Genomic DNA, 23,527 nt, shown 5'->3' with positions numbered 1-23,527 from the left:
TGGTTTATTTCTGGTCTAGTCTAGGTTTAGTTCAAGGTTTAGTGTTAGTATAGTCCCGATTTTCATGTATAGTGTATGTGCAAGTTTAAATGCACCCCTTTTCATCTCCTGGATACTAATCATAACCTTAACCTAGCTACTTATACCTAACCTGTAATTAAATAGCCATAACCTAGCTGAACCCAAAACTTTAAATCATGTTGTTGATCTAATATTAAAGGATTTACATCACAGGGAACTGATTCTTGTCCCCATAAAGTAGACAGATTTCCATAATGTGAGTACATAAACAGATTTTAGTCCCCACGCTGTGATAAATACCAACCTCACACACATACACAGGTGAAGGGTCACAATCAAAGCCCCATCCCTGTTTGCCTGTGCCCTGTGAAAAAGAGGTTAACCTGCAGTTTGCTGAGAGATCGGCTGTTGACTGGTGCTGTCTGGTTGAAGTGGGCTGTACATTAACACGCAGGATTACAATAGAGAGAGGAATGCTGCTCTTTGTTGCACTCTCTGTGATGGCATGTGCAGTACTTTCCCCTGGCACCTGGGCAGAGCCCTGTGCTGCTGTAATGAGGTCTGATTCATCACCTGAGCCTGTGTGTTTCAGGGGGCACTTTAAAAGACAGGCTTCACTCAGCAGAGGAGATTAGGCTGTCGGACTGTGTACTGTGCAGATAACACTGAAGTGATGGCGAAAGGCAAACAAGAAGAAGATTTGACTGGCATTCATAAGCTCTAGTAAAGTTTGCAACATGAATGAAGCTGACAAGTCGCACAATGTCACACATTTTCTTGCAGCAACTACTGAAACTTATTTATAAACCAACTTTAACACGTAAACCCAAGCCTATACAGTGTCCCATTTATTTGCACAAGTGATCTGACTTGGAATCTGAAGAAGTGGAGTAGCTCCTCCATTTCACTTAACTCTCTTAATTATTAAAATAAAATACAAATGAAATCATAAGATAGAATTCTAACAGCATCTATTTTCTTGTGTGAACTGTAAGTCTTTTTTTCTGAGTTGTTTGGGTAAATGTGATGTATTTGTTATGTGTTGTCAGTAGCCTTCTCAGAAATCAGTGTGTGAACCTGATAGAGGAATGTAAGTGGGTGTCAGTGTGTGAGATTCTTCTATGTGAGTTTGGGCAAAATCATAAGGATAAGAAGAAATGAGTGAGGAAGATAAATGGAGTATTTGTGCATTAAAAGCAGCAGACAGAGCGAGTGTGGAGAGAGCGGCCAAGAGTTGGAAAAAACAGGGAATTAGAGCCAGTCTCATGGCAGAGCCCACAGTGCTGATGCTAGCTGTCTGATCCACACAGAGACAGTTGGCAGCAGACGCTCCACCAGCCACAAATGTACAGTAATTCAAAGCATGCGACGTGACGCCGCTGTGTGCTAGCTGAGGCTGCAGCCACCCACTCACTGGATCTGCCACAGTCACAAATGCACCAGTACCCTTTCCACGTGATGCAATTATTCACAGTTCCATGGCAAATTTGGGCTCAAGCTAATCTCAGCTAAATGGCATGGCGCCTCTTGCAGAAAGTCTGAAGTGAAATCAACTAACAAATGGCAAAAGTTTTGCTGGAATTCAGCAAATGCCATATCAACCACCCTAAAGTTGAAATAATCAGTTTATGATAATGAATACAGCAATATGTTTGTTTGCCTCAAGTTGGTATTGACATAATTGAGATTTTGTCTATATCACTATCACACAGTACAGAGGACTATTTTGTTCTTTGCCCCATCTCATGCCAAAAAAATTGCCTCCAAAATAAAAGCCTCTAGTCTCCATGGAAACAGGAAAAGAAGAGATAAGATTAAGAATGTGTCTGTGATTGGAAGGAGGAGCAAACAGACAACAGTAACAGGCCGGAAAAAGAAAAACAAGATTCTAGCTTTTGTAGGTTAGTTCTCATGAGCTTCACATGACTTGCATTTGCCCCCCTCCTCCCCTCCCTCTATACCCCCCTCTACTTCCCCCTCCCTGCCCTCTCCCCTTTGCACAGCACATAGACTTCCTGTGTGTCCTGGCCTGAATGGTATGTGCATGGAGTGGGTGTCTGGGAGGCCTTTCATCCGCCATGGAAAGAAAAGATGTGGAGAGAGAGAGGGTGGGGGGTGGGGGGGTGGGGGTTAGGGGGTAGGATGGAGGGGGGGTTAAAAAAAAGAAAGTGAGAGAAGAGAGTCATCTTTAATCTGCTATGAGTCAGAGCAGTTGTCCAGTGGGCAGGGTTAGAGGGCTCTGTTTATGCGTGTGTGCATGTGCATGGTTTTGCACGCAAGTGTGTGTGTGTGTGTGTGTGTGTGTGTGTGTGTGTGTGTGTGTGTGTGTGTGTGTGTGTGTGTGTGTGTGTGTGTGTGTGTGTGTGTGCGCGTGCGTGCGTGCTGTCTGGAGGGGAAGAGGGAGGCATAGAGCATGCTGGGAAAAGCTGCTGCTGCCTGTTTGGCAGAGTGGGACAGATGACATCCGGCTGGGACACATTTTGCATAGCTGAAAAACATTACTTTAAGCAATGAGAGGACACACAGTGTGCACCCACAAATACATGAAGAACAGGGATAAAGTAATTGTGACAGGAACAATAAAGAAGAATGTGTTCCGCACACGTGTGTGTCTGTGTGTGCGTGTGTACACACACAGAAGAAGTATAAGGAAGCCTTTCACATGTCATGGAAAAATCTGCAGAGCCACAAGTGTGAACAGAACACAAGGTGCACAACACAGTACAAACATCTATCTTTCTATCAAGGAAAGAAAAATAGCCCCCTCTGGTGGTTAAACAATGCTATCATTAAAGTTCAGAATAACAACAAAATAAACTATTAAGTCATTAATAAAATAGATCAATACAGTCTATGTGAAATGAGTTGTTCTTGCAAGATCAGTTTCATTGCCAAAATAATTAAACATCCAGAAATTATTTAATTAAACAAATCCATAAATAATAAAAAAAAAATGTCACAAGCAAGGGCATTTTCATTTCAGCCCACAGGCTATAAATTGGCAATAATGGTGAACAGCTTTAAAATAAAAGAATGGTCCATGGTCTAAAAAGTAATATTTTCCATAGTAACTTAAACTGCCTGAGAATTAAAACAAAACTAGAACTCCCCCAAACAGCCTTGGAGTAGCCTCTATAGGAGAATAGCGGGAGATTTGAAGGACATATCCACAAGTCACTTTGACACACACGCACTCGAATGACAGATCTTATCTTGCCCTTGTTTCTGCAGTAACTCTTAATCTCATTAACAGTTTCAGTAAAGAAATGTAACATTGTTACAATTCAGAAGTTGGTATTTAAAATACATATGATAGGTTAGACTACCAACTAAAACATAGTTATCATTATATTCAAGATTTTGCAAAAGAAACATGCCACATAGCAGATATGACAGTTACCTAGCATGGCATATGATAACACCTTAATTTTATTAAATTAAAACTTGAAAATGTGTTCCTTGTGAGCAAATTGTTCTAAGGTGGATGGAATTCTCTGTGCTGATGACATAGGTATTCTATTACTTCTTTTTTCCCACTTGACTGATGTAAAACTGATAAATATTTACAACAAGTAGTAGGCTCACCAAACCTTGTAATAATCAGAATAGTCATATGCACTTTAAATTGTATAAATCAAACCTCATTTTATTCAAATAAGGAACACAGCAGCTTTAAAGCATCACACACATTCAGATATTCTTACTTGCATCCAAAGGAGACTATAGTTTAGGCTTTATAAAAGAATTAATCAACCTGCATCACTTTAATTAGTAATCAAAGGAGGCACTTTTGCCCACTCTTTGTTCCACAATGTTAAATCAGCATCACAGTCGAGAAACAGTCTTAGTCATAACAAAGATATTTCACCTTAACAAATGAGACATTGTTGGGGGCTTGTGACTTTGATGATAAATGTGTGAAGTAGTTAAAAAGGGAACCACGCAGAGTTTAACACAAAGTCATTTTATTAGCTTAAGGGACAGGTGGAACAACTCATTAGATGGATAACCAAATCCTAACTTTTCTGTTCAAGCATATGCCAACCCTTCTAGAAATGAATAATGACTGTCTGAGTGACTGTGTCCAATGTATTTCTGTTTTTAAATCAACTCACAGAGTAAAAAATAAACCAGTGGAATACAGTGGTTGTATGATTCCTTGGTTTAAATTCAACACCCCCAACGTGTTATTATGTCTTGGTTTTTGCATCAAATTATTACTTCAAAAAATGTGATGAATGTCACTATGTCTTTGCCGTAAGGCAAGTGCCTGATATTTCCGAGCAGTTTGGCAGCCTCTATCCAATATGTTTTCCACCAACAGTAATCTTAGCCAGTGTGCAGAGGAGCAGAAAAAGGCCAACTGAATGACATGAGTGAATGTTTTGACAGCAGAGAGGACTGTGGAAGGGCAGGTGCCCAAGAATCCGATCCTGGAGGGAGATCACCGCTATGGCATGATTGATTGGCAGTCTGTCAAAAACATACTCCATCATATGATATGTGGCAAGTCCAACACACATATCCATAATCCTTGAATACACCATCCCAAAAATGATCTTGTGTCAGATTGACACAGATGCATAACCTCAGAAATTCTTCATTTTAGCTTTTTTATGCAAAGTAAGAGATAGCTTTTCACAAAAACTCCAGTGCAGTTTACTATTTGGTTTGTCAGAAGAGCCCAGGTATTAACAGTTCAACACTTAGTGTTGTCTGTCTTCTGTTTCTTGACAAAAACTCACAGAGCAGTGTAAGTGTAAATATTATCCCAGATGATTGAGGTCTGAGTCCCGTGAGCCGCGCTCCTCCTCGCTGTGGCCTAGTGAGTTCGTCCTGCACGCCTGCACTCTGCTGATCTCCTCTAGAGCACACGCCAGAGAGTCCAGGTCTGCTGAGTCCTGGTGCTGTGCTTCCCACAGGCTCAGGATGGCTGATGATGGGCTCTCCTGACAGGCAAAGTAGCACAGGTTTCTATGGACAGAGTTTAAAAAAAGTCTCACTCAGTATGCTGTTCACAAATGCAATAAGATGATTAATCCTTTAACACAGTGTGCAAAGTCACCCTAGGTGTGTACTGTAGAGTCACACCAAAATGTAATGTTAGGGCAATTAGGGTAATAGATAGAAATAATTTGTAACCTGTTATTGATGTACGTACATAATTTCTTAATATAGATATGCTTGCCAATAAATAATACAATGATGAGTGATTAGGTGTATTCTATAATCAATTACTCACTATACCAATCGTGAAAACTGTGTTATTTACACTTTCATCCAACAGAGTGCACTGTTTTATCAGAATAATGTCCTGAGCTCTTAATGCATTTCCCTATATCTTAAATCCTTCTTTGTTGTAGACTTTCTTACTAATTCAGTTGAATACTTTTGATCAATCTGCTTAACTAAACAGAGACATGCATATTACATGCTTACTGGTGTGTTTAACTACTGGAACCTCAGACATCTTTTCCCAACCCCAAGGCGCAGAGGTCTGTTGTCAGCACTGAATTCTTTAATAATCTACTTGCTGTGCTGGTTCATGTTTATCTCACCAGTTACTGAGAATATGTAGTTTCAACTTAAGGCAATTTCCCACTATCTTTATCTCTTCTCAAGTGCTTCTCGGAGCTGACTGCCCTGATCTAATACTCTTCATGGCTTTAAGCGCTTGATTATTGACTGCATTTTAGAAGCACAAATAGATATCACCATTACCAAACAAGAACAGGTCTCCTCAACCCACGCAGAAGAAGACCTGCTTGACACCTGCTGAGTTCTGCAGCGAGCCAGAGAATGGAGCTCATGCAGAAACACTGCTAATGAGGAACACTATAACATGAACACATTGTCTTGCCACTGGCTGTTGGACCATCCCTCAGATTTCTGTCAAACATGTATAGTTTGTCTGACTTTGTCAAAGTTGGCCTCAACACCTTCTTTTTCTCTGTTTTGCACATTTCTTCTGTGTGCATGTGTTTTCAGATCTATAATGAAATCAGCCGAGTGCTGCTTTACTGAGGGCTGGTTGGTTGAGGATGGAAGATTAGGTCAGACACGCTGCTTAAACTTAAGATTAAAATAGTATTATAAAAGTAAGAGTTCGAGCTTGACACAAAAATAACATTTACAGTGTTGCATCAAAAATAAAAGATTATTATTTTATCTAAGACAACAAATTCATTAACTTCCCATTAACTCCCCCCTTTTATCAAGGGTTGCATCTCTATCCTGTGTCAGCCTGTAATGTAGCACAAATCATGGGCAAACCTTCTGAACAGATTTCTAGTGCTATGTGGTATAATCTGAACTTTAACGTATGTGTATTGTACTACTGTATACAAATTTACAAGCAACTTGGCTGTAGCTAACTTTATAATCTGGTCTAAGAGCAAAATATATATAGTTTTACCTGCTTATTTGGAGTTTTTGAGCCAACAGCTGCCAGTCCTTCCCCTTGGCATTAGCTGAGTCAAAAGTGGCACTAATCCGCTGACGAATGGACGGAGGGATTTTGAAGGCCCTTGACCCTGTCTGAGAGGTGACGCTGCAGTCCGCCTGGCTGCAAAAAGGTACCACTCCCTTTTCATTCTGGTAGAAAAAAGACAGACATAACAAGTGCTTAAGGGCAATCTCTGCAAACACTGCAGGGTTGAAATGTGCTCAACGCAAAGACAAGGACAAGATAGTATCAAAATGGTTTCACAATATGTGCAAAGCCTCCCTGAGTGGCTCATTAAACAGACCTTTAGCAAATCAAGAGCTGTTGTGTGTAATAAAATAAGCCATTAACAAGCTCTCCACTGCCCACTCACCTCCAGCACAGACGTGTAGATCTGGAGGAGCTGCTCGTCACCTTTGACCTGTCTGACGCTGATCTTGCAGGAGAGATGAGTCGAAGAGTGGTGGCTGTAACGCTCCAGAGAGAAGGCACACTGCAGGGGGCGCTGGTGAGCAGTCCACACCTGAGAAAAGCTGAACTCCTGGGTTGTGGATAAAGAACCAGACAGAGAATCATTACATTAAAGACATCTGTAATTTAGATTTCACATCAGTGCCCACTTTTTCTTGATTAATGCCAACGAGGTTTTTAGCCAATCAATGGTGTTACCTAATAAAGCCATTAATCCATCAATTCCCATTATATTCCAGAACTACAAGGCAAAAGTCTAATAAAAATAGAGGGAATTGGAGAGGTTTATATAGACATTTGTGGAGTCAAATTCTGTAACGTGATGATGTTTGATCATGGCAAGACTCAAACTGTCAAATATGGCTGTGGTGGCTTTTTAAATCCTTTCAACTTTGAATCAGTGGTGCCCCAAGCTATTCAGTGTAATCCTTCTTGCAAACAAACTGTGTGTTCAAGTTGAAGTTTTAAGGATGTCTTGACCTATTTTTTTGACTAATCACAATTGTGACCTGATCATTACTACAAAAAAGTGTCAATTTTTTTCTGCTTTAAATACAAAACTGAGCACAATATGTTCTTTTGTAGACATCCAATGGAATAAAGGGTACTGTGATTAAAAGACAATCTGTGTTAATAACCTGAGAGAAGTTATAACTCACTTTTCTTCTTCTGTTAAACTCATTTGCAACCCCAAAGATTGTTCTTGGATTTTTTTAATACATTGCATGTGTTGAATTAACTATAGATGCTGAAATAAAAGCCCGCATGTAAAGTCAATTGAGCTGATGCTGTGTCATTACTGTTCTACAAATAGGTCAGCATTGCTTTTCTGGGCTAACAGTGCCAAAAGCGAGATAATGTTTCATTTATCTAAACCATAGAATCTATTTACAACAATCTGGCAACAAAAGAGCTTACAGTGTATTTGAATGACTAGGGAAAATTCAGATATTCTGAAATTGCCTTAAACGAGAAAATGTAATGTGATTATAAAAGCAAGACGAAATGGTTTAATTTGCCCAAACTAGTGCGACATTTCCCTTGAAAGCTTTAAAAGAGTGTCTGAATTGAACAGCAAAAGGCATCTAAACATCCCATTTTGATATTGACCATAGTGTGACCCAGACAGTGCACACTAGAGAATAGGTCAAAAGTGTTATGGGGTGAGTCATGCTCATTTTTGAATACACCAAATAGAAAGATTGCTGAGTTAGACAGGCTCCTTTTGGTGTGAAATCGAAGGTCCATGTCTCTATACAACAACTCTGTCTTCCTGTATGAAAAGCACCTTGTTGATATTCTGCAGGCGCTGTAGGCTACTCTAATTCTGCTAATAGGATGTCACTGCTGGGATAAACATCACAGGGCAGAGCTGAACAAGCCACATGTAGACCCCTAGGTAGAGAGCTCTGAACCCCAATGTGTGTAAATGTGAACGCCTGGCAGTCATAATTAATTTAGTAAGGTTGTGCGGATAGATAAGATAGCTATAGCCTTAGTGATCCCCTGCTGTGTCCTTGCCACTGTCCTTTAGCTTTGATGCAGCCTCATAAGACATCACATACAGGGGAGAGCTCTAATAGAGGATCAGAAGAGGCACAGAAGATGAAGGTGCACACTTTCTTCCGAGGTCTGGACCCAGCAAAGTTCAGAGTCACTTGGATTACCATTAGTGTCAGACTGGGCCACCCAAGCTCAAATGCTGAGGTGGTTTGTACTGTACCTGGCAGGTGGTGAAAGGCTTGATGGTCCAGAGCAGCTGTGGGACATCCTGGATGGACACCTGGAGACTGTTCCTGTTCCCCCTGAACACCATAATTTTGGGCTCTTCCAGCAGACGCCCCCCTTGGCTCCGCTCCGCCACTCCCAACTCCTGGTAGGGAGAAGGATTTTAACAGTTTTTGAAAGACTGGTTCAAAGGAATACATTAGAAGCATATTATCATGCTAAATTTACATACAAGATACACAGGTTAATTAAGGAATAGGAAAAGTGACTGTGCCAAAGCAGGACGAATAGATGTGTGCCTCATGCCAACGAAGCTTACACCCGGTGGCACAGTGAACAGAATGGGAAATGTAAAGTATTCAGCTGTCTACAGGCTGATCGATTCTAGCTCCAAACTCACTGGGGAAATTAATTGTTGTATGAAGCACAAACAAAAGGGATAAAAAAAACAACAATGTCTGACTGATGGAGAAGAGAAGTGAATTGACTCTCAGAGCGCCCACATCCAATTTTTCACATGTGATTCGACCTCCCAAGTGCAACAATAAGTGAGCAGGCGTACTGAAGCAGCAGAGGTGCACAGGACTGTCCTCATTCAGAACTTAAGTATGTGGAGGTAATTGGGATATTACAAACGCAAAAACTGTTTTGGAAACATTCCCCTTGATGATAAAATGAGGTAATTTCCTCTTTTAATAGCATCTTCATACAGCAGAAAGAGTAGCATCATCATCCACACAGACACCCTGATTTGATCTCTGTCGCAACTGAGAAAGTGGCTTATTTTAAAGAGTCCAAATAGTCAGTGTGTGAAAGGCAATGTAGAAAGTCATTTAATTAACAGAGAGCAAATTAAATTACACAAAGAAAGGGCAAAGAAGCAACCTTGGAGCATCTGTTGTCTTTGTAATTAAAAGCTGCTCTTTGTCTCCTAGTCATCAGGCATCTCCCACTGGCCATGTTAGTGAGCAGGCAGATCTTCAGTGGAGCACGAACACCACACAGAAACTCTTCAAGGCACAAACTGCAGCTCCTGCCAACTAATTCACTTCTCTGTGAATAATTAGCCAGTGATAATTTGGTATTTGATTTGTTTGATTTCCTCTTTCATAGTTTTCTTATTTACTTTTTAAGCTCCAGTTCACATCACAGTTGACTGCTAACTGTTTTACACCTTAACCTTTATTTACCTGGGCTTGGAATTGAGAAAGGAATGGGACGAGAAAGAGTAAACTGCCCCCCTGGAATTTGGCTGGAATTTAATCTTCTTTTGGGGATATTGTTTCAGCAGCTGGGGATCTTAAGATCAAAGACGATGACTAGTTAGTGTCTAGAGACTTAAACCAAACTTTAACTATAATCCAAATTAAACATTTGCATCACTTGTATTGTTATTGGCCTTTAAGCATGCCCTTAAGTACCTTTGCTTTGGCTTCCATGATTTAGAACTTAAAATAATGGCTAATTAACAATACAGACATGATTTTACAGCTTCAGTGCTTCAGAAGCCTTTTTTACAGAGGATTACGGAAACCAGCATGAACAAAGTAACATACAACTCCAGGTATGTTTTAATGAGGGTACAATATTGTAACATGATTAAAAACTCAAAAAAGTAAATTGAGCATAATACTGTATGTGTTCTTTAATTGTTCACTAGTGCTACCTGAAAGGCATGCGGTGTGTCATCCACGCAGTAGACCCTGAGGGTGAAGCCTAGAGCACTGCTGGGGTCAGGGCTTCCAAACACAGCCAGCTGCAACCTCTTTGCTGCATCCTGGTTCAGTGACTCCCCCACCAGAGCATATCGGCCTGGCTGCTGTAGAAGCACATGGCACCTATGAGCCTCCAGCAGACAGTAGCAGCTAGTGCTCTCCTCTTCCACAGACATCACTTCCTGTAAAGAACAGAGCAGTGACCTTTTGCAACATGTATCACAGATGCCTGCATTTACATGGAGAAAAGTACATTTGTATTGGCTGAGGTTGCTTAAAGTTTCAACATAGATTCACATTCAAAACTTTTCATTAAATATTAAATCAAAATGGTCTATTTGATAGGAGGGATGAGAAAGCAAAGACAGGTTAAGTTAAAGTTTAGGTAAACTTGATTGGCCCTCATGGGGAAATTCATCCTCTGCAGTTGACCCATCCTTCAATGAGGTAATCTGTCAGGAGCAGTTGCAGTGGAGCACCCTGGATACCAGTCTCTTAAGTTTGGCTTGATCAAGAAGACTTGCATGTGCAAGTTTTACGCTGATAGGGAAACCAGAGTGCCAGACACGGGATGAATCCCTCCAAGCCACAGGGGGAAAAAGCAAACTTTGCATAGAAAAACCCCACCCAGCACTGCATAGTCCATCTTTGTAAGTCATAAAAGACTTGGGGTAATTTAGTTCCTCACAGCCATCCAAATCTGCCTCATTAGCCTTGGTGACGTGAGACATCTCCATGACAGATAGACAGAAAGAGATGATGGAGTCAAACTGTAAGGCTACAAAGTGCACACAGTAATGGGAATGGCACTGAGAGGCAGTCGGGGCAAAAGGAATGAAAGTGCAGGACATAGACTTCCATCTCTTTTTTATGTCACTAATTCACGACATGAGCAGTTTGAGTAAGCATCCTGCCTGAGATAAAGGGCTCATTATCTCACAGTGACAGAGAAGGGTCAGAGTGTTGCATTTACTTAGAGAACATCTTTTGCTCTTTTTCCAGAATCCATCTGGCTGCCTCATCCCTCGTCTATGTGTCTCTGCCCTATTCTTGTCTTTCTGTGGCATATAGTGATGGCTCCCTTTGTGCCGCACATCTGCTGGTAAATTACATCTGTGTAAATGCCACTCTGAGGGAAAAAAGTGTATGTTGAGGGACTCCGAGCTCCACAAGGTCATGTAAACTCCAGGCCTCAGCACACACAGCTGCAGGCTGGTCCATTACACACCTCTGATGAGCTTTTTTACACATTGGGTGACCAGATGTCTGCTCTTATTGCTCTTATTTCAAGCCACAGAGAAATGAACAGAGGTTGTTTGGATTGATGTTTAAAGAGAGGACAACTATAAATGACTCAGAGGGAGACTTAGGGAGTATAAGGCCTGTGTTTGCCTGAATGAAAAGGTGATAACAAAACAGGACTACTAACTGGTTGGGCTTTGAAGGTAAAAAAGAAATTTAATTGGACTCGCGCCATAGCTATTGGTTGCAAATGCCTCCGTCAGTATTCAGCATAGAAAGCATCCTGGATATTTGGGTTTTTATTTGATTTAGGTTGTATTTTTTTAACAAAAGTGCATTCTCTCACTTACATATACCTATTTGGTGGGATAGTACATATTTATATAACTTCACCAATGTTATTTTATGTTAACTATATTGTAGTGAAATTAGTAATTTAACCTGTCAAATGAACTTTAAATACACTAAATATTTTAAAGCAAATTGTAAAATGTATTAAATATTCTTACCTCCCACTTATCCAGCACATGTCTCTTCAGACGTATGTTCCAGTTGTTAGCAGAGGTCTCTGCACAATGAGCTATGGTCATGGCTATAGGACAGGACAGGTCCAAGCCTGTGGGGCCGTATGTGACTGCTGGACTGAGGAAAATCTCTGTGCCATCATCAGAGAGAGCACTGTAAAATAGCACATTTATCAGGCATAGAACCTCTGAAGGGATGGGGATAATTTGTAAAGACACTGTTTTTTTGCTCCTAATAGAGCAAAACAACTTTGCATAATTCATGCTGATAAACAATATAAATCACCGCTTACATATGCAGAAGGCAGTGTATGTGACCCCATCTTTAATAAATAAAATAAACTAAGCCTTAATGAATCAATCCCAGACTAGCTGACACACAGACATTCAGATAGAGGAAGATTAAAGCACCAAAACTAATGGAGAGTGGGTCTGGGGAGGACAGGCCTTCGCACACAGCGTGTATGCTCTATGGGTCGATGGGGCTTATGAAGCCCGCTCCAGTCGGTCTGGTGACAGATTAGCCAGGCCAAGCTGCTCTTGGCCAGGGGCGTAATCTTGGCTGGAAGCCCTAAAGACACAGAGCAATCGATGGGCCCAGCATCAGTCATGCAGCTGGCCCGGCCGGACACCTCAGCACTGAGGACATGCTGCTGTCGCTGGAGCAGTGGGGACATTTTCTCCACATCATTAATATTAGTGCATAGCAGAGCCAGTGGAGAACATATATACAAACACATGCACTTATGATACTGCTGTAAATACAATATATTATAATTCATAACTTTGAACAATGACCAAAGATGGAAAAATGACATTTGTAGCATAATAACATCTTTACATATTGCAACTGAATGACTTTCAAAACAGCTGTGTGAGTATCACATTTCTTAATGTAGTGATTACATTGTGTTGAGAATCATATGTGAAAAGACGTAGTTCAGCTCAGTTGTTTCAAATCAAGAAAAAGATAAAAGCTTTACAATCCAGTGTCTAAAAATAAATCCTACAGTCAGAGAAGAGTGTGACCCTGCAGCTGCACTTTGTGCAAATCAGCCCTGAGCCCAGAGAAAAACAAGGTTACCTGCTGCTGCAGAGACTATGCTAATTGGGCAGATTGCCTGCGAGCAAAGATTAAAGATGGTTATTTAGCATCTTTGATTCTGGTTATGAGAACAAAGGAATGTCTCTCCAGAATAATGCCTCATATTGGAGCAGTTTAGGGTTATTAGGTAACTTGTGAATGTGTTTTTTTCTCTTACAAGTGCCAATGACGTGATAATCTCACAACATATGGAAATCATATTTGAATACCATGAATTTTTATCTAAAATTTTGAAATACCTAAAATTATAGAAATACTGTAGAGTCTTAAACAACATAATTTAATATAAAAATGCACAATGCTAACCCAGTTTTAGGAGAATCTGACTGAGACTATAAATACGTGCAGTTCCCCAGCAAAGACTGCCTTCATAAGGTTCTGGGGGAACTGTGACTCATATGTCTGTGTATTCTGTTGCAGCCTGTCTGATTGTGTCCTTGGTCTACCCAGAGCCACCAGCTGAGCCTCTCACTACACAGGCTAAAGCCCTGTGGACGTGGAGGAGCTCTTGTGAACGCCTGAAACCAAGCCAGAGTTGATCGATCCCTATTCTTTGCTGAGGCAAGCAGAGTCTTATGTAGATGGCCGGGGTTTAAAGGGGGAGAAAGGATCCAATTTCTGCTCTGGACTCCGCCTTTGTCAGAAGATAGGGTTTGACTGACAGCTCAGTGGTGCGCAGCTCCTGCAGCTCAGAAAAGGACAGGCGGAGGGGTAAACAGAACCAGGCTTATCAGAGCAGAGCAGCAGCCTGGAGGGCGCAGGCCTGGCTCAGCTGGGGAGGCTGTGGGCCGAAAAGTGTGCAACTGAGCTTTGAGCCACAACCTTCAACTGACCCCTGATCTGTATCTGTGCCCACACGACCCTGAGCTATTAACAGACTGAGAGAAGAGGAGAAGGACAGATGTGTTTCATGTGCTGCTAAATGTCACTCCACTGTTGTGTTAATCCAAACTCAAGAAAAGACTTCCAGTGAAAGTCTGGGTACACAACTAAGATCTGGGTATTATTTCATTTACAGACATTTAGAAATGTGTATTTTTACACCATAAATATAACTGAAAAAGTCATCTGCAGGACTAGTAAGGGAAGTTACACGAAGTATCACGTCAGACTTCAGTTCTGAAAAAAAAACCCCAAGCTGAATTAAATATATTTTTAACATTAACTGAAGTCAACAAATAATACACTGCTGAAATTATTGTGGATTTCCCTAAGTAGGATAGAACCTTTTTGGACATGATGTAACAATATACGAATTTGAAGACTATGTATAATTACTTTTGATGCCAACACATGTTGATAACACTGAGGAGGAGAAGGTAGAGGATGATGAGGTGTGACAAGTCAAAAGATTAAAGAGGAGCTACATATGAAGCAGCACAAGGTGTCACAGCCTACCTGCTGTCCTCCTGGTTGATAATCATGTACATTTCCCATGTAGTGTCTTCTGCAATACCCCCGTGTGGTACCAGCAGACTGATGCCTGCAGAGAAACACGAGCAATGCAAAACAGTGAGTGGCACATACAACACACAGTAGCACCTGCTGCGCTGTCAGCTCCCCTCTCACAGGGTGACAGTCACAGAGCTACTGGCCCCACAAAAACTTCACTGTAGAGAATCCCCCTGTACCTTGTGAATCAATGCAAGCAGCACAGTGTGTATCAGAAGCATCTGCTCTCGCAGATGGCCTAATTCTTCGACTTAAATCTATGCAGTGTGCACACAATCTTAAGATGCTGTACATATGACAAACAATTACTGCCAATCTATGCAGCAGTACATAAAACTCCTCGGGTGACAGGATGATGAATGTAGGCCAAGAAGATGTGCCTGAATAATGAGAAGGCATTGCACTCAAGCCTTTGCATTAAACAGTGCACACTTTTAAACTGCTGTGATTATCAGTAATGCCTTTAAATGTTGGTAGGTGAGGCTTAATGTTAGAGATACATGGCATAATGTCACTACACTGAGCTTTCAGTCGCATCTGCTCGACTGAAAATACCACAGCTGTCAAAGTTCATCTCTTTGGTAAATAATATATTCCTGTTCATGTTGCAGGGTCAGTTGAAGGCATTTTCACAGATAACAATGACAATGTCAAACAGATTTAAAAATGCAACAGCCTACATTCTTTGCTCCAGTGTCAAGGACTGATAGCTTTAACATTTAATAACATTTGAGTAGGACTTGTCATTGTCTGGGAGAATATACATATCAGTGAGAAGGCCACAGGGACTCACCTGTGTTTGGGACCATCAGCTTTCCTCCTGTATGGTTGAACACTGCAGATGCTCTGTGCACAGGTTTAGTGGTCCACTGTGAAACTTGTGCATTGAAGGGATTCTTTCCTCTCCGGCCTAAGGTCGGCCCGACTGGTACCCCCCTGTAGTCTGGAGCCAGACCCCTGGGAAATGTCTGAGGATGGGAGATTATGGGGTACTCTGAGCTCTCTGTGACTCCTGAGAATAACATGTTAGTAAAAGTTAGTTAGAAATAAGTGGAAAATGAAGATACTCTAAGATCACTCTTCACTGGACAGACCTTTGACCTTAATATCAGGCATAGGATCCAGGAGCAAGTGCTCAGCCATCAGCTCCTTCTCAATGGAGTCCTGAAAACACATGGGGCTGGTATAGGTGCGCGACACTGTCAGATCAGCCTGCATAGACGAGTTCATGAGGAGAGCGTTTGCTAAAAAAAAATCCAAAGAGAGCAGGTTTTGAAAAATGATGAAAATGTAAGCAATATTATATAAGAAATTAAATATGAATCAGTGTGACTAACACAAAAAACTGGTGAATACGTCATCATTAAACATCAACATTTTCAATAAAACAGCATGTTGCCTCATAACAAGTGTAAAAATGTCAATTGCAATTTAGATTGTCAGGAATTAGGTTAGCTCTTACAAAAGAACAAAAATACTTAAGTGCCAGTCTACTGTGCAGTACAACATAGACATGAGGACATGTGTGGTTTTCTGTAGGTTGGTTGTTTTTGGCCCTGTACATAAGGAAAGAGGGACCAAGATTAAAGCTTCAGATGGCTCCTGCTGTGTTATCAAAATGAACTTTATAACACCCTGCTGAGAACTGTTGCTGTGGTAACCCATTATGCTAGCCTTAGTAAAATATGTGTTGTTCTGGGATCTAACATACCTGTGAATGCTGACCTTTTTGTATGTTGGGAACTGTAGACACTTAAAACTGTGAAAGCATACTTGAAAATTAATGTTTTAACTTTAGCTGTTAGGTAGAGCCCGACCGATATATCAGCTGGCTGATATTATTGGCCGATATGGGCACCTGGCGACATATCAGATATCGGCCGATATGCTTGCTGATATGGGCCGATATTTCACGTGGGCATGTTATACCTCGTTATAAAGCTTAGACTCTCTACATTATGTTCATTTAATCCAATTTACAGACAGATAACTGTCCTAATATGTGGCTCCGCATCAGTATTTATCTGCAGTGTAATTTGTCTGTGTGTGTGTCCGTACTGTCCCTGAACACACCACCAGAGTCACGTCACTTCACTCACGTACTATTGTTTACACCCGCAGCGGTGCGCAACACTGAGATGATATTCTTTTTACGGACAATCGGTTTGAGTCTGGATTAAAAGGACTTTTATTAGTGCAGACTTGTGATGTGAGGAGGAGCCTGTGTGAGCGGTGAGTGTTGGAAATACATCGACTTTGAAGCTAGTTTTGGTTATTTGTTATTAGCGATTAGCTGCTGTAGCTCCCGCACATAAACAGGCTGTTTTCTATTGGCCTATTGTAAAGTGACAATATTGGCCGTATATTTGCTACTGGACCAGCATTGATATGTAAATGAGCTGTGAATAGACGTGTGAATGATCCACATTTATGCATATAATTAATTACCGCAGCGCAGGTTTTTATGGCTAAAGGCTAATAGCGGTAGCTTCTTTACTAGCTAGGAGTTATGGGTCGGTCGCGATCGAAGCGGCTCTTTGAAGCGAACAACGGGAGCATGTTTCTTATTGGGAGCCATGTTTTCTCTTTTTCTCACTTTTTCTCTTCAAGCCGCATGTAGACCGGTAGTAGTTTGACAGCAGCAGCGGCTGAAAACGAAACTTTCAGAAATCTGCATGTGCATAGGATAAATTTAAAAAAAAGTGCATATTTGGCTGCATTTCAGCATAAAATGAATAAACCAGGACTAATCTTGGGCTCGAGTGAGGGAGAGGCCGAGTCCCGACACTCAGTCCTGGTTCAGTTCTGGTTTAGTCCTGTTTTACACATGGTTTAAATCTGTTTTAGTCCTGGTTTAGTCCTTTTTAAGTCCTGGTTCAGTTTTGGTTTAGTCCTGCTTGCAACAAAACAATCTCAAGAGTCGCTTGGGAGCCGAAAGAGCCAGCTGCTTTAGTGAGCCGAGCCAAAAGAGCCGGTTTTCCAAAAAAAAAAACTGGAATACCCATCACTAGTAGCTAGAATGTGATGCAAAAATGCCATTAGGCCAATCTACTGTATGTAAAAATGACGTAAAGAGTCAGAGTAACAATAAATGTTGCCAAAATAAACCCAATTTAGAATCCACTAGAGCCAAATCTAAGTTTTTTAAACAATTCAAGATTTACAGTGAATTTTTACATCTCTAAATATATCGGCAATTATATCGGCTATCGGCAGCTCCAACTCCCATTATATCGGTTTCATAGCGGCCACAACAAAATCCATATTGGTCGGGCTCTACTGTTAGGTATTATTATATGAACAGCTGGAAGTGCCACAGACACAAGTTTATTTGAAAGGATATAATTAGACCTCAAAAATAAAGAGCGTTGACATTTTTAATGAGATGTCTGAACCAATGTTTTTTGATAATTAACCCACATGCATGATCATTATAAAATAACATTTGAAAACCTAATTTGCCCTGAATCATTTTGAATGTATTTGTTAATTTGTAAAAGTTATATCACACAGGGCCTTTTCTAAATATTCATTTTGCTTTCGATTGGGCTCACCTTGTCGAGAAGTTTTGAAGGTGAAAGACTGAAATCCCCCGGTGAGTGCGGAGGAGTCAATGACATCCACCCCATATTCACTCTGGCTCCTTCTGTACAGTGTTACAGCCACGATCAGCACCACTACAGTAACCACACCAGCAGCCAGGCCAGAGTACAGGGCCACATCACTGCTACCTTCCACCCCTGGAAGAACCAAAAATACAGATACGAGTGTGATTTAACCCTCCAGACTAGGAAATGAGATCATGTTCATGGGAGTGGATCTCTCCTTGATTGTGGTTCTCTTTGAGGTTTCTCTATATTGCACTGGGTTCTTTGGAGTTTTCCTTACAGAGAAGGAGGGTCAAAAGACAGCGGATGCTCTGGAACAGTTATCCGTTTGCTTGTTTCCTGTGAATGGTGATTAATCTTCTTGTCTCTTAGTGACCAATGACTGCTTTACTCTGTCACTAATTTTGTAACTTTCTGTTGGTTAAATCAACGATCTTGTGAAGACCTCAGAGGTGACTGCTGTTGTGATTTTGGGCTTTACAACAATAAATTGAACTGAATTGGACTGAAGTATTCTCTAAACTTGCATTGCAGTGATAAAGCAAGCAGTCTTATACAAAAAGAAAGATATGTTTGACACTACTTCAACTTTCAGCTTCCTCTGCAGAGGCTGTTGAGGCACTGCTTCACTGTTCCTTCCTGGAGTGTTAAAGCTACTAATGAGGAACCTCGAAAGGAAGGCGATTATAATCAAGCCAGCACCTGACTATCATCTCAAACACCACTCTGTCTGGCATGGTGGAGGAACACAGCTTTCCTCTGGGATAATGCGACAAAACCAATTCATTAAATTAGCTCATCTGCAATGATTAAGGTCTATCTGGTCCCACAGTGATACACTGGCCGACTACACCAAGAAAAAGAGAGCAGGGGAGAGGGAAAGGCAAAATTGTTCTTGAAAGATAATGAGATCTTTGGTGGAACAAGACATGTCCAGAAATCCTCTCACTAGCCTCAAAGCTGAAATGAGGAGGCAATATGCAAAGTGGCATTAACTGCTACCATAGCAGGTTAATTGGGGGCGTGGAAATTTTTGGCAGTACACAACTGCACAAGAGAAATAATATAGTAACACATTGTGAGGAAAAAAAGCATTATTTCACTTTTTAAAAAAGCAATACATGCAAAAATAGACTATTAGGAATGCTGAGGCATCTGTTTTGTCTTGAAATTGTAATAAAAAATGACATATATATATATATATATATATATATATATATATATATATATATATATATATATATATATTGTGCTGATCAAAACTAAAGTTGGAGGACTCACCTTGGGGCTTTGGGTCATGCAATAACTTTCGATCTGCAAAGAACAAGAGACAAATGGTAACCCTGGGGAACATCAGAAGTGTTTTGTTCTAATGGCTTCTTGTGTATGCATGCGTGCCCATGTTAAGTATATGAAGTGGAGATGAAGACTAATGAAGATGGATGAGTGTGCCGTTAATGAGCGTGATTATAAAAATGATCATGATCTGGGCCTGCGCTGCCAAGAGTGATGATCAGTAAATGCATAATGACACAGTCTCATGGCACAAAGGGTCTGACAGGAGCGCTCTGTGCTCACCCTGAGCGCACTCCCCTCCAGTGCAGTTTTCCACAGATAAGGACACTCCGTCACATAGCCGTCCTCCATGTTTGGGCTCAGGAGCAGTGCACTCTCTGGACCTCTGCCGCTCACAGTCACCACTGCATAGGCTCCACTCACCCCACTCCCCCCAGCCACCATCCACTGAAAGGATAGAAGCAAAGAAAAGACAGATCCAATCAGACTGCTGTTGGACCAGACCTGTGACAGCAAAATGTGTAGTCCAGGACCTTTGGGGGGTGTCAGAGATTGCAAGAGGTCCCAAACGCTTTGTATGTTCTGAGTTATTAATCGTAGGCAGATTAAATCGTCAACATACCCATTTTGAAAATTGTAAAGAAAAAATATTATTACAAATGTTCTTTTGTTTGTTTGTTTTGTTTTGGGGTTTTTTAGCAATAGGATTAGCTTTAAACAATGTGTGTATGGCTTTAGGAATATGTAGCAATATGTATGATATTATATTTACACTGTTTTTGTTCAGTGACTAATTTCACATAATTAAACAAATTCAAGTCAGAGTTTCCTACTTTCTCTTCCAACATAAACTTCACATCCAATGCTGAGAATACAGGAGTGCGAACTGACACCAAAGTTTCAGCATTATCTTCTCTTATTAAAGTAATACCTACTACTGCCACTCGATCTTTTTTTCTTTTCATCTAATCAAATCACTAGATGAGATGTTTTGTTGATTATAATATTTTTAGCTTATTATATTCTTTTTTCTTTACATCAAGGATCTTCAAGAGAACCTCTGAAGATAAATTCTTTTACACTTTATGTGATGTGCAGCAAATGGCATTTCAGAACTGTCTGAGTCACGTTTTTAGCTCAAGGTGCCATTTGAAATGTCCTCCTCCACTTCCTTAAGTTCACTGCCTTATGCTAATCGAGACGCAAACGCACCTGTTTATGTTCAAACCCTGATGCACCAAGGAGAACATTAAGAAGCAGAGGCAGTTGGCAGAAAGTAGATAAGTTTGAGAAGTGCACTGCTTTTCCCTGATAACTTCAGGAAAACCTGGTGAGAAAATGGCCTGATACTGGTACTATGTTGAGAAATATAAAGAAATATATGGGTACAGATTACATGGCCGTATGGATAAGTGCACTCTTTCTCTCACCATTGCAACTCATGCTTTTCCTCCTGTATTGGCTCCACATACTTGTGCTAATAACCTTATGGTTCACTGTCCTTTCCACTGACAAAAATCACATGTTTGGGGTTGAATAATAGCATCACTTTCTGAAGCTGCTGCGAAACAATCATTTCACTTTTGTTTATTTATCTTGCCAGAGAGGGCACTGAACTTTGTGCCAGTGGATAGGCCCAGTAATTACAAAGATATTATTAACTATAAACTAGGTCAACAATGTCATCAGACGACAGTAAATTCTACAACAAAATTCTTACCTGTCTTCTAGTTTTATTTTAAACTAAATACATTTGAATTTTGTGATGTCTTGAGAATGCAACCTATACAGTATCTTCTTCTCGGCGTTTACATGATTTATAATAGTTAGTAGTAGTGCTAGAGAAATACCTGTGCTGTGCCAGCCCCACACTGCCAGCTCTAATCTTGCACTATGCCATCAGGGGTATAATACAGAAGCCTAGCAGATTGGACGGAGTAGAATGGGCAATACTGTCAGAATGCCTTGAGGGTCCATATGCATGAGTGTTATGCCTCACATAGGCCCATTTGCAGAGTGTGTACCTGGGCAGAGGATGTTGCAGGTGCTCTTCTGCACCGACATGCCCTCACAGAAGGTGCCTCCGTTCAGAGGAGCAGGGTTTGTGCATGAGCGCGACCGCTTCTGCACACCACGACCACAGCGCACGTTACAAGGAGACCAGTCTGTCCACATCGACCAGCCCCCATTCACTGGAGGTAATAGTAAGGAATGAGAGATTAGACATTTCTATCTCAAATAGAAAAAAAATGTGGTGGGCCATTGGGATACGGACTTGGGAAATTTAAGCTCACAATTAGTAACTATAAAAACCAAAAATGTTAAGTTTTTATCAGTTGGAACATGCAGAGATTGGGTTAGCAAAAAATATATTAACATATTACAACCCTGCATGCTAGCAGACCTCAAAAGATGATTTCTTTCTTTTTTGACTTTTAGTCATTTCCATTTAACATAAAAAAAAAATATCACAATTGCTTCCTCCAAATCTGAGTTCCACTCCAAACTATGTTCTTACTGACTGTGTAGACCTACAGTAAAAATTGATTAATTGCCCAGTCATATTTCTCAGTAAATCTCACTTTTTATGTAATTCATCTAGCAAGAAAAAGTATAACATTCACTAAATAAGTGGGACATGGGACAGATACCTAAGCCTACCAAAAAGGGTTATATCTGGTCACTCTAGTCCAGGAGTATGGAGACCCCTGGGGGGTACACAACCTGTTGCCAGGGAGGGTACCTGGAATAATTTAAAATAAAAAAGAAGTTGAAATTGAACAGTATTTGAAAAAAATCATGTTATATGTAGTACATTTCACATCCTTACAAGCAAATTTTAGAGGTCTTTGGGCACCAATATCATTTTAAAAATAAATCAATCAATTGTACAATATAGTACTATATTAACAGATTTCTTTGCCTAGCACACAAGTTAGGGAGTGCTCAGAGTGTGACACAAAAGTTAAGGGATACATGAGACAAACAAGGTTGGGAACCATTGCTCTAGTCTATAGAAATGGAAGTATAGTGTCACTGACTACAACTACAGACTAGAGTTTCCATCACAGTGCACTGTCACAAAAAAAGAATCACAAACATGATCAATGAAGTCTTCCCTTCTGCCTGCCAAAGTCCCATTCCTGATTTGTTGTTTGAAGTAATGTAGAGTGATTGACTAATAAGCTCATTTTCTGTAATAGCGGGTGAAGAAATACTAGCGTCTCGGCATGTGCATCTGTTGGAAGAGACTGGGAGCAGTAAGCCTGTCAAAGACTTCATTATCATTATGTAAATTAATGATCGATCGGTCCCAACAATACTTGTCAGAAGGAATCACACAAATTTATGTGGCAGCTAAATGCACGCTCAGAAACCAATACAGCAAGAACAAAGTCATAAAAGGAGCTTAGAAAGACTTCCTCAGCTCAGGCTGTTCACTTAGATCATTTCTAGACAAACTCTGATGATGTCTCAATAGAACATGTGAAGCAGCTCTTATGAATAAAAATGCAGTAGGTTTTGAGCATACAGATACTCTAAAATGACTGTGACTTGAAATGGCTAAAAGGCTAATTTTGCATAATAAAACTTTGCACATTCTTAATTATGATTTTACATACCCTAATTTGTTTACTTGTTAAGTTTAAGCTGGTTTGAAAGCAGCATGTTTTTAAAGTGCATACAGCGGGACTTACAATTGGTTCTGTGGTCCCAGCATGTTGTGACAGCTCATGGCACACTGTTCTCTAAATAATTTATCAGTATAAAATATTGCAACTTCTCTCAGTGTTTAGAAGGATGTTTTGGTCATTATTTGTTCATTAGGAAAGCCACACACTGGGGGAAGCATGTTTTTTTAAATTAAAATCAGTGGGGAATTTGCTTGAGGTATCAAGTTGACAGTCCTCTTATGTAAA

At 40.6% G+C, this 23,527-nt stretch overlaps 1 protein-coding gene across 1 annotated transcript in view; it reads right to left on the bottom strand.

Moving 5' to 3' along the window:
• Positions 1-3,755: 3,755 nt before the first annotated feature.
• LOC110157487 (netrin receptor UNC5D-like) overlaps positions 3,756-23,527 on the bottom strand; it is a 95,486-nt gene continuing 75,714 nt past the window's right edge. The window contains exons 6-18 of the mRNA XM_055153602.1: positions 21,632-21,799; positions 19,890-20,054; positions 19,593-19,625; positions 18,258-18,443; positions 15,798-15,947; positions 15,497-15,715; positions 14,650-14,734; positions 12,132-12,300; positions 10,332-10,562; positions 8,661-8,810; positions 6,840-7,007; positions 6,437-6,615; positions 3,756-4,995 (exon numbers count right to left, since the gene is read on the bottom strand). Of these exons, the coding sequence (XP_055009577.1) occupies positions 4,788-4,995; positions 6,437-6,615; positions 6,840-7,007; positions 8,661-8,810; positions 10,332-10,562; positions 12,132-12,300; positions 14,650-14,734; positions 15,497-15,715; positions 15,798-15,947; positions 18,258-18,443; positions 19,593-19,625; positions 19,890-20,054; positions 21,632-21,799 (2,111 nt within the window). The 3' untranslated portion in view covers positions 3,756-4,787. The remainder of the gene's footprint in view (positions 4,996-6,436; positions 6,616-6,839; positions 7,008-8,660; positions 8,811-10,331; positions 10,563-12,131; positions 12,301-14,649; positions 14,735-15,496; positions 15,716-15,797; positions 15,948-18,257; positions 18,444-19,592; positions 19,626-19,889; positions 20,055-21,631; positions 21,800-23,527) is intronic.

Source organism: Boleophthalmus pectinirostris, unplaced genomic scaffold, assembly GCF_026225935.1.
Source record: "Boleophthalmus pectinirostris isolate CB_2022bp ecotype Guang Dong unplaced genomic scaffold, ASM2622593v1 HiC_scaffold_18, whole genome shotgun sequence".
In the NCBI taxonomy this organism is placed as follows: Eukaryota; Metazoa; Chordata; class Actinopteri; order Gobiiformes; family Gobiidae; genus Boleophthalmus; species Boleophthalmus pectinirostris.
The sequence above is the reverse complement of the archived record's forward strand: the minus strand, read 5'-3'. Positions and strand labels throughout refer to the sequence as shown.